The sequence below is a fragment of the Herpailurus yagouaroundi genome, unplaced genomic scaffold, assembly GCF_014898765.1.
Source record: "Herpailurus yagouaroundi ecotype Mexico unplaced genomic scaffold, PumYag 191, whole genome shotgun sequence".
In the NCBI taxonomy this organism is placed as follows: domain Eukaryota; kingdom Metazoa; phylum Chordata; class Mammalia; order Carnivora; family Felidae; genus Herpailurus; species Herpailurus yagouaroundi.
In genome coordinates this window covers 17,478,538-17,492,188 of record NW_024412422.1, presented here as the reverse complement: position 1 = coordinate 17,492,188, position 13,651 = coordinate 17,478,538, and the positions used below count along the sequence as shown (strand labels likewise).

Below are 13,651 nucleotides of genomic sequence, written 5' to 3'. Positions count from 1 at the left end.
AGCCACCGCAGACAGTACAGAGATAGATTTGAGCGGTCGTGTCCCAATAAAACTTTATTTACACAACGATCAGGGGGCTGGAGTTGACTCCCGGTTCATGGTCTGCCCAACAGAACAGAGGTTTGGACAGCTGCCTGGGCCAGACTCACATTGCAGATGTATTTTATTTTTTTGCCCATTAAAAAAAAGTTACAACTGGTGGCCAACACTGAAAAACGGGCGACTTTTACATAAATCCCAAATTTGCGAACACGTGACTTTTACATAAAGCGCAAATTTGCGGCTTCTCTTGAAGGAATGGCGATACTGATCTCCCGTTTACTGGTGACCACATCAGCAGGAGCCGAACTCCGGATGCCCAGCTAGTGTGGGGCGTGTCCGTCTGCCCTGACCACTTCACCCGCCATGTCACCCGCTCGGTTATTGGAAGTATCTGGGGTTTGAGCCACGCTCCAAAGCAGACCACACTCCAAACTGGGTTTGGAGCTGGAAGAGTGGTCGTGTGATTGGACTTCATACTTCCTGGTGCTGACCCCCCTTTGTGAATGGGGTGTGCCCCAACAGTTTCCATCATTTCAACCCAGGTGACTGATCAGTGGGGGTGCTTACCTTGAGGACATCCTCGTCTGCGGACTTGCACTCCACCAGCTCTGAGATATCCGTCACGGCACTGTTCTCCTCCACAGAGACCACCTTGATGGGCAGGGCTACGGTCTTTCCTGTGAGTATGGCGGTGTTGAGAATCTCAGTGTCCTGTCAGAAGAACCAGACAGAGCTGGGTCAAGGGGGCTGATATGCTCAGCGGGACACAAGCGGGAAGTTCCCCAAGTATCTGCCAGGCTGTGTTTGTTTGGACAAGACACCATAGCACTGACTTTGGGATTTGGGGCAAAAAAGGCCATTCTTTGGAAGAACTTTCCAAGAACATTACAATTTCGTTTATTTACGGCCGCCTTCTTGGTTTCCAGCTACCAAAGTCAAAAATTATTAATTCTCCTTTTGTAGAGAGAGAGTAGAAGTTATGTACCAGTTAGGGTTTGGTTGTAGACGACAGAAATGGAATCAGGTGAGTCCTTCCCACCCAGAGGCCCGCCCTGTTCTAATCTCCGGAACCAGTGAGTCTTTTCCCTTACATGGTATTAGGGGACTTTGCGGTTGTGGTCAAGTCAAGGATCTTAAGAAGGGCAGACTATCCTGGATTATCTGGGGGCAGGACCCAATGGAATCATAAGTCCTTGTAAGAGGGTCAGAGGAAGAGGAGTGAGGCAGGGACAGAGGGAGAGGTCAGAGTGATGTCCTCATGACCCAAGAGACGTGGATGGTTTCTGGTTTCTGGAAAAAGACAGACCCTTCCCTAGGTCCTCCAGAGGGAACACAGCCCTGCTGACACCTTGAATTCAGCTCCATAAAGGCTCATTTCTGACTTCTGGTGTCCAGGACTGTAATATAAGGAGGTGCTGTTAATTTGGTATGGCAACAGGAGGCTAATGCAGGTTCTTACCCGTTGGGTCCTGGGCCACTCCCAGGGTTAACGGAGAAGCTGAAAGGGGCCTTGGAAAGGCAGGGCCCAGATCAGCTTGCGGGACACTGAAAGCCAGGAAGGGACAGGATCTCCAGAGTGGAGTGCAGTGAATGGCTTGGGCCATTTGTCTCCTGAGTCACTCCGTAGATGATCTATCTAAATTCCCTGGGTGTGGGGTGGGGGGAGTCTGGTCGGGTTAAATGGCCATCCCTTATCCCGGGGAGGATGGCTCCCCTTTGATTCACAAGCCTACCAAGACGGAGTCCAACAGGAGAAAGGCCACCATCAGAAGAAGAAGGAAGAGGTTCCTCCCGGCAAAGAGCAATGGCGGGTGTTCCGCTACGACACCGGTGAGCCAGGTCACTTTTAATCCCCGGTGGCCACAGTCACTACACCTTGGTGAGGGGCACCAGACAGCTGGGATCTTTCTGCAGACTTTTATGCAGACCACAGGCTCTTCCTGTCCTGCCCTGGAGAGCCCACTCCATCGCAGCTATGGGGACCTCGGTTCATCGTGTCCTTCCTGGCTTCACGCAAAATGATTAGCGTCACATGTAGTGATTTTCAAAGTGATAAAGAAAGCGCCTTCTCTTTTGAGTCTGTGGGCACTACGGGCTCGCACTTTCGTAATGCTTCCCTACCTCTATTAACACCTTTTCCCTCTGGGCCAACTTCTCTCGAAGTCCCTCTCCAGAAGCACTGCCCCACTTTGAAGCGGGAGTTGGAAGGAAAGAGATTTTTCTCGCTTCTTTCTCCAGGGAAGCAACTGACACAGAAATGACCTTTTGCATTAGACAGGAGCACAGCTGGAAGAGTCATCAGTTCTAAGTGGAGCCCCAGCCTCTCTCTGATGCTTGTACCCAGAAGCCAGCCCTTAAATAAGCCTCTGCCGTGTCTTCTCCTGGGTCCGCAGGATTCCCGGGAGCTGGGGCCGCGATCTGGCGGCTCGCCCACCGGCTATTACGGATGCTAAGAATACCGCGGAAATTCCCCAAGTCCACTTTCAGGTTCATTACAGGTAATGTGCTCAGAGTTCAGACTTCACGTTTTCTCTCTCAGAATGGTCTTTGGCTAATGGCTTCATTAAGGCAGCAAACTCCCTCATGGATTCATTGTGATTAGCTTCCTAACGGTCACTGCAGGTGCGCACGCACACGCACACGCCCACGATCCTCTCCCCGACGCGTCCCATCCCTGGACTGAATCACAGAAAGATTCAGACTGGGTGGACATTGGATGTGTCTCTCCAGCCAATGGCATGAACCATGGGAGCAGAGAGTTACCCGTCACTGGGGTTCCAAATGGGGGCAGGAAGCGTCAGGTGTCAGGGACTCAGACTGAGTCCAGGCTCCCTATTTGAATTGCGGCCAGGGAGGCAGCACAGGCCGGGGGGCCCAGCTGCAGACGTGTCGGGGTGTAGGTCACGCGCCGAGTGTCTTCTGGGGGGTCCCTCCAGACCCACTCTGCCCTGCAGAGGGTCCCACGAGGCTGACTCGTGTGCACAAAGCTACAGACCCCTCGCCTTCTGGCCTCTGGCCACCTCGGACACACCATGAAACTGTGCTTCCTGCACACAGCCTGTGTGGTTGCTGGGAGCTGCGTGACGAATCTGGCCAGTCAGTTGTGAGCTGGCACGGCGTGTGTCACTCCTGGACTAGAGCGATTCCCCGCCTTCACGGAGGGACGGGCTCTCCGTTCCTGAGGCAGAGCGGCCGGAATTACTCAGACGGTAGCTGCTTCACCGGCCCGAGGCTCTGAATGACGGTGAGAACTGGGGCTGTTTGTTACTGCCGCTCGCCCTACTGCCTCCTGACTGATACAGGGGAGAATGAAGGTTCACCTGCTTCAACGGCAGAGGAATGCCCTGCGGTGATGAGTTCACTTTTGAACATTTTTATTTCCGGTACGTGGTTAGTGTTCCTACAGACGCTTAGCAAGCATTTAAGGGCATGTTTTGACACTGATTTTTGCCATCCGTGCCCTCCCTTGATGCACTGGATGCTCATTCCAGCTCTCCGGTTTACACGTGGGATTTCTTGAGGTCAGGGTCTGTGTGTGCTGTGGACCGAATGGTGCCCCCCCCCCCGACCCTAAATCCATGTCGAAGCCCTCATCCTCAGCATGACTATTTCAAGACAGGAGGTATCTCTGAGGAGGTAATTAAGGTTACCTGGGGTCCCAAGGGCGACCCCGATCCAACAGGTTCATAAGAACAGGAAGGGACACCAGGGACACGGGCATTTGCGAGCCAAGGAGAGAGCTCGGGAGAAGCCAAAGCTGCTGACAGCTTGATCTGGGACCTCCAGGCTCCGGAACCTTCGCAAAGGTTCTGCTGATTAAGCCCCAGCCCCTGGTATTTTGTTCCGGCAGCCCTAGAAGACGGCCCCGTACCGTAACACAGCCCTGACGCTACGCTGCAAAGCAGGGCAAGGATGTGTCCTTCATCGTGACCCGAGAGGGGTCTGTGCCGTCACGAAGAAAGGCACAGTCACTGTCGGTAGGCAACCAGGCACGCGGTGGTGAGTGGTGGCCAGTATTCGTGAGTCTCGGGCCCTGGGCGGGGGGAGACAGGTGTGGGGAAACACGTCACAGGGTGTGTCCCAGCGTGTGGGGCGGAGCCCTGGCTGTCTCCCCAAGGTGGGCCCGGGCACCTCCAAGGTGGGAAGTGAAAACTCCCGCACCAGCCTCCGGTCCCTGAGAAGGAGCAGTTTTCAGACTGGACTGTCCTCTCCTGCCTCCCCAGATTGTGGGATTGCAGGAAACAATGGGAACGTCGAACGTCATAGAAGCAGGGAGGGCGGAGAGACCCGGGCGTGGCCGGACACGGGTCTCCGGGGAGGGGGCCGGGCCGGGATGGAGGGAAGCTGTCCTGGGGCCGAAACGTGCCTGTGTGTGTGCCTGTGTGTGAGTGTGCGTGCATCTGTGGGCACGTCTGTGGTACGCACGTATGCGTGATACGTGTGCACGTGTGCACGTGTGAGGTATGCAGGCGCGTCTGCCCACACGTGTGCATGCGTGTTGTGTGCGTGCACACGTGTGTAATGACACAGCACCCCATGCTGTATACGTGGCTGGTCGTCCTCCCAAAGCCCCGTCCGGTCCGGGCCGACTCACTGCTTGGACGAGATGCTGAGGACACTATCTCAGCGCATCCGACTGGCTCTCGCTCAGAACCCACCCCCCACGCCGGGCCCCGGCCCCAGCGGAGCGCCTCCCGTGCAGGGCTGGCCGGGAACACGCGCGGCCCCGCGGCCCCGAGAACCGTGCCCTGCCCAGCGCCACAGAAGGCAGTGCGTCCCCGCCCGCGGGCCGCAGCAGCCGGGAGAGGAGCTCGCCGTCCCTTGCACGGCCTCCCCAGCTCCACGCGGGCACGGCCCCCACCTGGCGGCTCTCTGAGCTACGGAGCTTCCCCCCTCCCTCCACCTGCTTCCACCGTAGGCTGGAAACCGCGCTTTCTGCTGAGAAGAATCCAGAAAGTCAGGCACTTTCAATCGCTGTCGTTTCAAATTGGACAAGAAGCCCGAGGCTTCGCAGAAAACATGTGTCGTTGTTTTGAGCTGCCCTCAAAAATGTAAATTGGTTTAGCCGTTTTCTGCATTGGTACAAATTGGATTTTTTAGTTTTTAAATGAAGAGAGGGCACAGAACTACTCCGGAGCATGTCCCACGGGCCGAAGGGTGTGCAGTGACCCCCGCGATGTGGGACGAGCGAGCCCCCGGGCGCTCTGGGGAGGGAAAAGCAGGACATGTGCGTGTGGCCCGTCCGTGCACGGGAGGCATTCAGGCCCGGAAAGCGGTGCCAAGCTATCCGCGATGCTGAGCCACACGGAAGGCCACACAGCGCCTGGTTCCGTCCACGTGACGTGTCCGGAACAGCAGATCCACGCAGACGGAGAGCGGGTGGTGGTCGTACGACCCTGTGAATATACTGAGAACCACTCACTTGCAGGCTCGGAGCGGAGCCTTTGTGGACATGAACTGCCTCTCGGGACAGAAGACGGCCGGCGTGTGTGGGAGCAGGGCCGGCGCCCCGGGAAGGCCACGGCCTGACTCGGCCCCCCAAGCCACCCTCAGAGTCTGTTCACCCTCGGAGAAACACGTGTGCAGCTCCGAGGCCGGACGCCTGGCCTTCTAAACCAACCGCACGGGTTCAAACCTCACCAGGGTCCGAGGACAGGAGCCGTTGCGTCTAGAACATTCCCGACAGGGCAAAAATGACCTCTCTCAAGGCGGGCCATTAAGAGGCCCACCAGGTCACATCTGGGGAGCTCTTGGGACACCCCGGGTGTTACTGAACACTGCCATCCGTCCCCCAACCCATGAAGCAGGTGGTCTTACTATCCCCGGCCCACAGATGGGGAAACTGAGGCCCCGAGCTGATACAGTGGCGTGTTCAGGTGCGCAGCACCAAGGTGGCCTCGCCAGGTTTGAACACGTGTCCCCGGGGCTGAGACATCTGTTTGGACGGCCTGAGGACCTCGGACAGAAAAGCCCCTGTCCTGATTTTGCCCCTTTTCCTGCTTTCCTTAAATCCTTCACGGACCCGTTTCTCGGCTGTGAACTTGGGGGATATTCAGCATCATTGTGCAGATTTCATCCGATGGCGTTTACGAGCCTCCCGCCAGGGCTCGGGCAGCGTGACGGCGGGTGTGTGGGTCAGGCCACCAGCCCACGGAGGAAAGCCCACGCCCCTGTCCCACGTGTGTGGGGGGTGGGAGACAGAAACCAGGATGAGCAGGCAGCGAGCATCCAAACACACAAAATCCAGAGCAGCAGGATGCTATCACCTTCTGTGGTGGTTTCAGGTCTTCTTTCTCTTGTAAAAGAGGGAAAACAGGGCTCGTAACTTTGAAAGCTCCTCGTCATTTGCTCCCATGCGGTCTCCCGATTTCCCTCCCCAGAGGCGCCTGCCATCTGGGACTTGGACACCTTTCCAGTTCGCGATTCTAGACTTTTCTCACGTTCCCGCACAAGTACAGGACCCGTGGCCTTGTTCCCTCCATTTACGTTTTGTACAAACATGCATTTTAGACAGTTTATACCGATATAGCATCCTGGACTTTCATCCATTTGCTCATTTGTTCTTTTGCTCACGGTTATTATGTCTTCCTGACTGCTCGCGTCCACGCGGCCGAACCACACTCCACGCTGAGATCCACATCCACGTGCTGATCCGGCTCTGTCTTAAAGAGACCTAGGTGTCCATCGCATGCCTTTTCCATAGTTGACTTTTCTGCTCACCCACTGATGGCAGTTCGGGATGTCTCAAACTCTGCCAGTACAAAGGACCCTCTCTCCTTCTGCCCACGTGTTGGAGACTCTCCAGCACCTCCTGGTGCCCGTGGAATTGCGGGGCTGAGTGGCCCACACATTTCCTCTTTGATCCTCTCTGCGTGGTCATGCTATCATCTAAACTCTGAGCAACGGCAGGCGAAGTGCCTTTTCCTGAAATTCTTGCCAACACCTGGGTGATTACGTGTCAACCCGGCCAGGTGACAGCCCCCAATTATGCCATCAGACACCAAGTTGGGCACTACCATGTAGGTATTGGGTAGGTGCGATGAATGCTCATAATCAGCTGACTTTCAGGAAAGCAGATAATCCTAGATGATCTGGGTGGGCCTGGTTTAATCAGTCGAAGGCCTTTAGATGCAAAGTTGAGGCTTCCTGAGGAAGAAATTCTGCCTGGAGGAATCCAGCTTGTGTATATAGTTTTTTTTTTTCTTACCCTCCACACTGCATTGACCCTTTAGAACATGGGTCAGTTGGGCGAGCCTGGCTGTGACTGGACAGGTGGCCTTGGCGTCTAGAGAAGCCACTGGTTAGAGATCTTTCCCGTTTCTATCCAAACCCTTTGTGAACATCCAGTGACTCTTAAATCCAGGCTTCCTTCTCTCCGCCTGTGGCCAGAGGGGCGTCCACTCCCGTGAAGGGTACAAGATGAACGAGCTGCTCTCAAATCTGTGCGCTCCTCCCCCCCCCCTCTGGCTTTGAGGGAGAAGAGGGAGAAGCAGCAGAAGCGAACCCTCCACCCTCCCGGGTGCAGACAGAGCCCGGCGTGTCCCGCTGGGGTCTCCTCTGATTGCAGGCTGAGAGCTTCACATTCTCCCTGAAGAAGGCAGCTCAGGGTGAACTGCACACACAGGAAGGCCTACAATTGGCTGATTCACCGTCGAGGCAGAGATAGGTGACAACCGGGTGCTGCTTCTTAGAACTAATTCTTAAAACTTTAGTTAGTTAAGTAAAATATTGGCAGGAAGGCAAGGTGTCTATGACAACCTTGCAAATAACCTCTCGCAGTTCGTTAGACTTTTGCAGGCTGGTTAACAAGATTCAGGGGCCAAATCCTGCCCACGGGGTGTTTTTACATAGACTCAAGAGCCAAGAATGATTTCGTTACTTGTCAAGGCTTTAAGAAAAGAATATACAAGGGGCGCCTGGATGACTCCGTTGGTTAAGGATCCGACTTCGGCTAAAGTCATGATCTCGCAATTCATGAGTTCAAGCCCCGCGTCAGGCTCTGTGCTGACGGCTCGGAGCCTGGAGCCTGGAGCCCGCTTCGCATTCTGTGTCTCCCTCTCTCTGCCCCTCCCCCGCTCACGCTCTGTCTCCCTCTGTCTTTCAAAAAACGAATAAATGTTAAAAAATTAAAAAAAAAAAGTATACACAATAGACACCGTGTGCGTCCCTACAAAGCATAAAATACTATCTAGTCCTTTACAGAAAACTCTGCTGGTCCCTGGGCAAGAAGATCATTTTCCTAAAATGACGGGGCTCTCAGTGCATCCCGTGGGGGTGTCTCCTGTATTTGGGGGGTTCAAGTCATGCTGTTTTGCTGGGCCGATGGGGTCAGCGTCCCTGTGGTAACTTGCCTTGCATGCAGGAGTCCTGAACCCTCTGGACCCACAAGAAGCATTGGGCCCCTTAAAGCAGACGGACTCGTGTTACACAGGAAGAGACATTCGAATTGTGGCTCACTTTTAAGTGGTTCGTAATCTACGGTAGTGATTATTTCCACCGTATCTGTCTCCCTGCCCACGGTTTTAGCTCTAGGAGAGGAAGGATACGGATACCTGAGCGATAATAAGATCCGACTACAACCGGCCCTTCCAGATGTCAGGGTGGTAGATAACATCGCAAAAAGACAGAGGAGCAGGAAAGCCAACGGTGTCCTCCTCCAGGTGCAGTGGGTCAGCCAAACATGCCCCGGGGCTGGCAGAGAGCCGCTGGGGAGAGCTGGCTCGTGCAGTGGGCTCTGGGAGGGTCAAAGGTCCAGGTTTGGAAATCAAGCAGAGTCCAGCTTCCAGCACTGGGGGGCTGAGACCCTCACTGCTTCGGTGAGTGCAAACTCAAGAGCACCCAGCTTGCCGTTTGCCCGCTCGCCGTGTGGGGTTTTGGGTCCTGCCTCCTCCTCGGTGCTTCTCCCTCATCTGTGGAATGGGAGGACCCCACTTCCCTCCAGGGCTCCTCTGAGAACCTGAGAGTGGACACCAGCGCCCCAGCGGCTCAGTGCTCAGCACAAAGGTGCCCATCCCACGAACGCCTGCCCCGTCCGGGAAACAGGGTCCAAGAGCCTTGACCCTGGGTTTCAACATCCTGGGTCCCGGGACCAGCCCGTGCGCTCTTGGCTGCAAGATGGTGTGCGTTCGACTATGACTGATTTGGGAGCTGAATTAGCATTGCTTGCAAGTTGATGGAGCACCTCTTTAATTAAACCTCCAGTTCGATCAGGACAGACCAGCAGCAGGAGCCCCAGGACCCATTCCCCAGGGTGCAAATGGGTTTGCTATTGGCTTCAGACCCCTGAAGCTGAACCCGGGGGTGTGAGCGAGCGGGAGCCCGCTGGTGCCGATCACTCAGCGGATTTGGGTCTGGGACTGACCCTCCAGGGACTGATCAACCCCCCGCCCCCGCCTTTCCCGAAGTAAAGAAAAAAATCTTCCCTCCAATTCTTGCCCGCCAGACGGGTCTGTCCGAGAGGTCTGTCCAGCGGGATAGTTATTTTGAGACATTTTGTGTAGTTGAGACATTTGGGCAGGCAAACCCTCCCCAAATTCCCAAGACGGCAGAGGGTTCACAGGTATTGACAAAGGGTCTTGGCCAAAATCAGGAGGAAGAAGGGGGCTCCCCCTCCGCCGAGCCCTCTGGAGCAGACAGTTCCCTCTCCTGGGTGAGAGGGGTCTTTGGATTCTGAGGGAGGCAGCAAGTGCCCGGTTCCCGGCTGGCCCCTCTGGGAAGCGGCAAGACAGGTGGCTGTCTGGTGAGCCTCTGTGGCAGCACGAAAGGCCTCTGAATCCCAGAAGCGACCAGAACAAGGCGACGGCTAGAAAAATATATCGATCTGGTTTGGATGAAATAGCGACAAATGGTATTGTAGCAAAAAGGGGCTGTGTGCCCTCAGTACCCACTCTTCTCAAAGTTGGTGCCCAGACCAGCAGCCACGACACCACCCGGACACCGTAGAAAGGCAGATTCTTGGACCTCACCCTGAACATCCTTAATCAGAAACTCTGGGGGTGGAGCCCATTGGCTTGTGTTTAACCATCTCTCCAGGTGATCCTTAAGCTGCTCAAAGCTTGAGAAATGTTCTAGTCCAAATGTAAGTAGAAATATTATGCAGGACCTTAGGAAATCTGCTTAATGGGAACTGGAGTCTGTTCCTTTTTTCCTTTTTAGGCTACCTGGAATACAGACACAATGGCTGGAGCGTGAGCAGCCTTTCTGGACCACGAGACAAACTCAGAAATGGAGGCCACTCACTGAACGTGGCGGGGTAGAGAGACAGGAGAAGCCTAAATCTCTCATACCTGAGGAGTGGCCCTGGACTGACTTATGTATGTGAGATAAACTTCCTTCGTGTTTCGACTATTGGTTCCGAGAGTTTTCTGTTAAACTCAGGCAAACCTAAGACTAACTCACGTAGGTGTTTCTTTCTGTGCTTGAGATGGTGCACAAAGACTGCTATTTGCTATGATGGCAGGTGACATTTCTTGTCTCCTAACCAGGAGAAGGCAAGTCCCCAGGCAGGGTGCTAGCTGCTGGCTCTCATGTTGGAAACGGTGGTCACACCATTGTTCACCGGGGAGCCAGGCAAGAGAGAAGGCCTCAAGCAGAGACTGACAATTCCCCCCAATTTGCAACAGCCCAAAACAAAACAAAAAAATGACTCCAGAAGAGCACTTCATTTTGCCAATCCGAGGCCTCCTAGTTAAAATGATGCATGGGGCGCCTGAGCAACCAATTGGTAAGCTCATTAGCGAAGGTGCTTGAAATGACGGTTTTGGGTTCAGGGCCGAAGAATCCAGAAAAGTGCCGTCAGATTAACAAACTTCGTTAGGTACGGCCACAGCTATTTCCATGGTCCCGTGATTAAGAATATTTTATGTCCGCACACAGATGGTGCAGGGGCGGCCTCACAAAATTCCAGCCGCTGATGTGATTTTCCCTCTACCCAGATGAGTGCAGACACCCAGCGCTGACGCCTGGCTCGGCCTAACAAAATCTCTCTCATCAGGGAGGGAAGGGAAACCTTATTACCGGAACGGCAGGCCTGATGGAACAGGCCAGACCGGACCTGCCCTCTGACCACCCTGCCTCCTCCCTGCCTGTGTCCTGATGAACCCGTCCCCCAGAGTTCCGCATCGTGTTTCGGCAAAATTGATTTTGAAAACGCTTGGGGAGACGCCGACGGGGAACCCGCAGCTGATGGGGACTTGGAAAAGCACATTGCTGTACTTTCCTCCTCGTGGCCACTCTGGGGCCTTCTAGAAGCAGCCAGGGCCAGGAGGGGAGGGGCAGGGAGGGGGCGCGAGCACATTTCCCCAGAAGGGCTTCTCCTCCAGACACCGCAGGGAGCGGGAGGGATGATGGGTCCATCCACCTGTGGCTGTATGAAGTCATACGTCCTCCTCGGTCACCTCCGCCTGTCTTCACCCGGCAGTGCCTTCCAGAAATCTTAGCACGGTGGACCGAGCAGGGTTCATGTCTGACAGCAGGAAGGGTCTCAGTCCACACTCCAGAGCACGGTACAGAGGGCACGCTGGGGCTGAGCGGGAACAGCCAGCTCTCACGTCCCAGGGCCTGGCCGCAAATTCTCGGACAGGCCCCTACGTACTGGGCGCCTGCAGGGGTCAGGCAGCAAGCGTTCACCGCAGTGATAACAATCACCATTGTGGGAATCTTCCGGGGATGCTGCAAAGTGTCACACACTGGGTGGCCTGGAATGTGTCCTCTTCAAGAGTCTGGGGCTCCAGGGAGGGACCTGCCTCGCCTCCTCCAACTCCCCCTGCCCCGGAGACGCAATGCTCCCCACCTCTGCTTCGGTGGCCACAAGGCCCCTCCCTGTGCCTGTCTGTGTGCAGGGTTCCCTTTTCTCCCGAGGACACCGGCCACCGTGGATCACGGCCCGCCCTAACGTCCTCAGCTTGAGTTGACGACACGAACGCAGACCCATGTGCACATAAGGTCACGTTCCTAGGTGTTGAGGGTTAGGACTTGCGCATCTTTTCAGGGGCACCATTAAACCCACAGGCGCCTTTCCCTCCTCTGCAGAGAACTTTCGTGTGGATTCCTGACACATGTCATTTCAACATGGCAGGGTAGAAAGGGTAGATGTTACCACAGTGGGGGAAACTGAGGCCCACGGGACTGACATTTGAACCTCCCGTCTCCTGACAGCCAAGCCCTCCTCCATGAGCTCCTTCCTCGACGCAAACAGCCCCTCCGCCAGCATCAGAGGCAAAAATGCCAACCGCACTGTGGCCACCTCGTGGTTTTGAGTCTTGCCAAGTACTTCATGCTGTTCCAGGCATCTTTGTGTGTCCTGATTCGCTGACTCGTCTGGACCACCCGGGGAGGCAGGTACTCTGGTTCTCCCCGACCCACAGGGTAGGAAACGGGGCCGCAGCCCACGCCCCGGGCCACCACGGCCTCTGACAGCAGCATCCCTAAAAACGCCTTGAATCGACACTGCAAAAGCAAATGCGTACGTCAAACCTGTTGGGAAAGCGCCTTAAACCCCCCCCAGCTTGTGGAGACGTAACTCAGACACCACACGGCTCGCGTGGAGCAGACGGGCCGCCCCTGCATTTACCTCCACAGCGTTTCCATCACCCCAAACAAACCCCAGGCGCACTGCCTGTAGCTCCCCGACCTCCCCCCTCCCAGCCCTGCGTCCACGGATTTGCCTCCGCTGGACTCCCCCAAAGGGGGACTGGCCCCCTTTGATCCTCCCCACGTGGGATCGTACAGCACATGGGTCTTCTGGGGGCTTCTCTCACTGACCCCGTCGTCAGCTTGTCGAGGGTCGTCCTGTCACCACGCCCGTCGGCACCTTATTCCCTTTCCTGTCGCTAGCTTCCCGCCGCGTGGACAGAAGGCAGTATCTGTGCATCCGTTCGTCCACCGGCGGGCGTCGGGGTGGCCGTGTTGACCACCTGGGGCTGCTGTGCTGGGAACAAGCTTTTGTGGGACCAGGGTCTGCACTTCTCTGGGGTGCAGGGGTCGCAGGGCTCCTTCTGAGAACCAGCATCTCCCTGCACTCCACGCCGGCATGAAGCATCTTCCTCTGACCCCTCTGCACGGACCAAGTTTGCACAACCCGGAGGACGTAGGGAGCCCCCCTCCTCCCGGAACCCTTCCCTTGACAGTGGTCAGCCCACGTCTCTGGCCTCTGGCCAACGGGAGGTGGCTTGGGGGAGGGGGTCATTTTGGAAAGGGACTGGGGCACAGGACCGAGGCTGGGAGGACAGATGCTGAGTCCCGGTGGGGGGCTCGTCCCAGGGCGCCCCGTTCCCTGCGCTGGCGAGGCACGCGGGCGACACCTCCCTCCCTCTTCCGTGAATGCAGCTGCTTGTGGCTCAGAACGCCGTGTCCCCAGCCCAAACGTTCCTGGACGGTGGGTCATTAATTACAGCGTCCGCCTAGCGGCTGCCTTTCCAGCTGCATTTTAACGAGCGGCCCCTCCTCGCTGACCCTTTGTCCACACAGGGGCCCTTTGTTGGAGCCCGCGTCCCTTCCGAGTTTTGCAGCACGGATCAATGGGGTGTTGTGCCGCTAACCCCTCCCACTTCCCATCTCGGGGGGACAGGAAAGGGTCCTTGCATGTGACGTGCGCAGTCTGCTCCTGGCA

At 56.0% G+C, this 13,651-nt stretch overlaps 1 protein-coding gene across 1 annotated transcript in view; it reads right to left on the bottom strand.

Moving 5' to 3' along the window:
* The window catches only part of TMEM132C (transmembrane protein 132C), a 114,622-nt gene that overhangs the window by 28,168 nt on the left and 72,803 nt on the right, over window positions 1-13,651 (bottom strand). Inside the window, exon 4 of the mRNA XM_040444100.1 lies at window positions 610-753. Within this exon, the coding sequence (XP_040300034.1) occupies window positions 610-753 (144 nt within the window). The remainder of the gene's footprint in view (window positions 1-609; window positions 754-13,651) is intronic.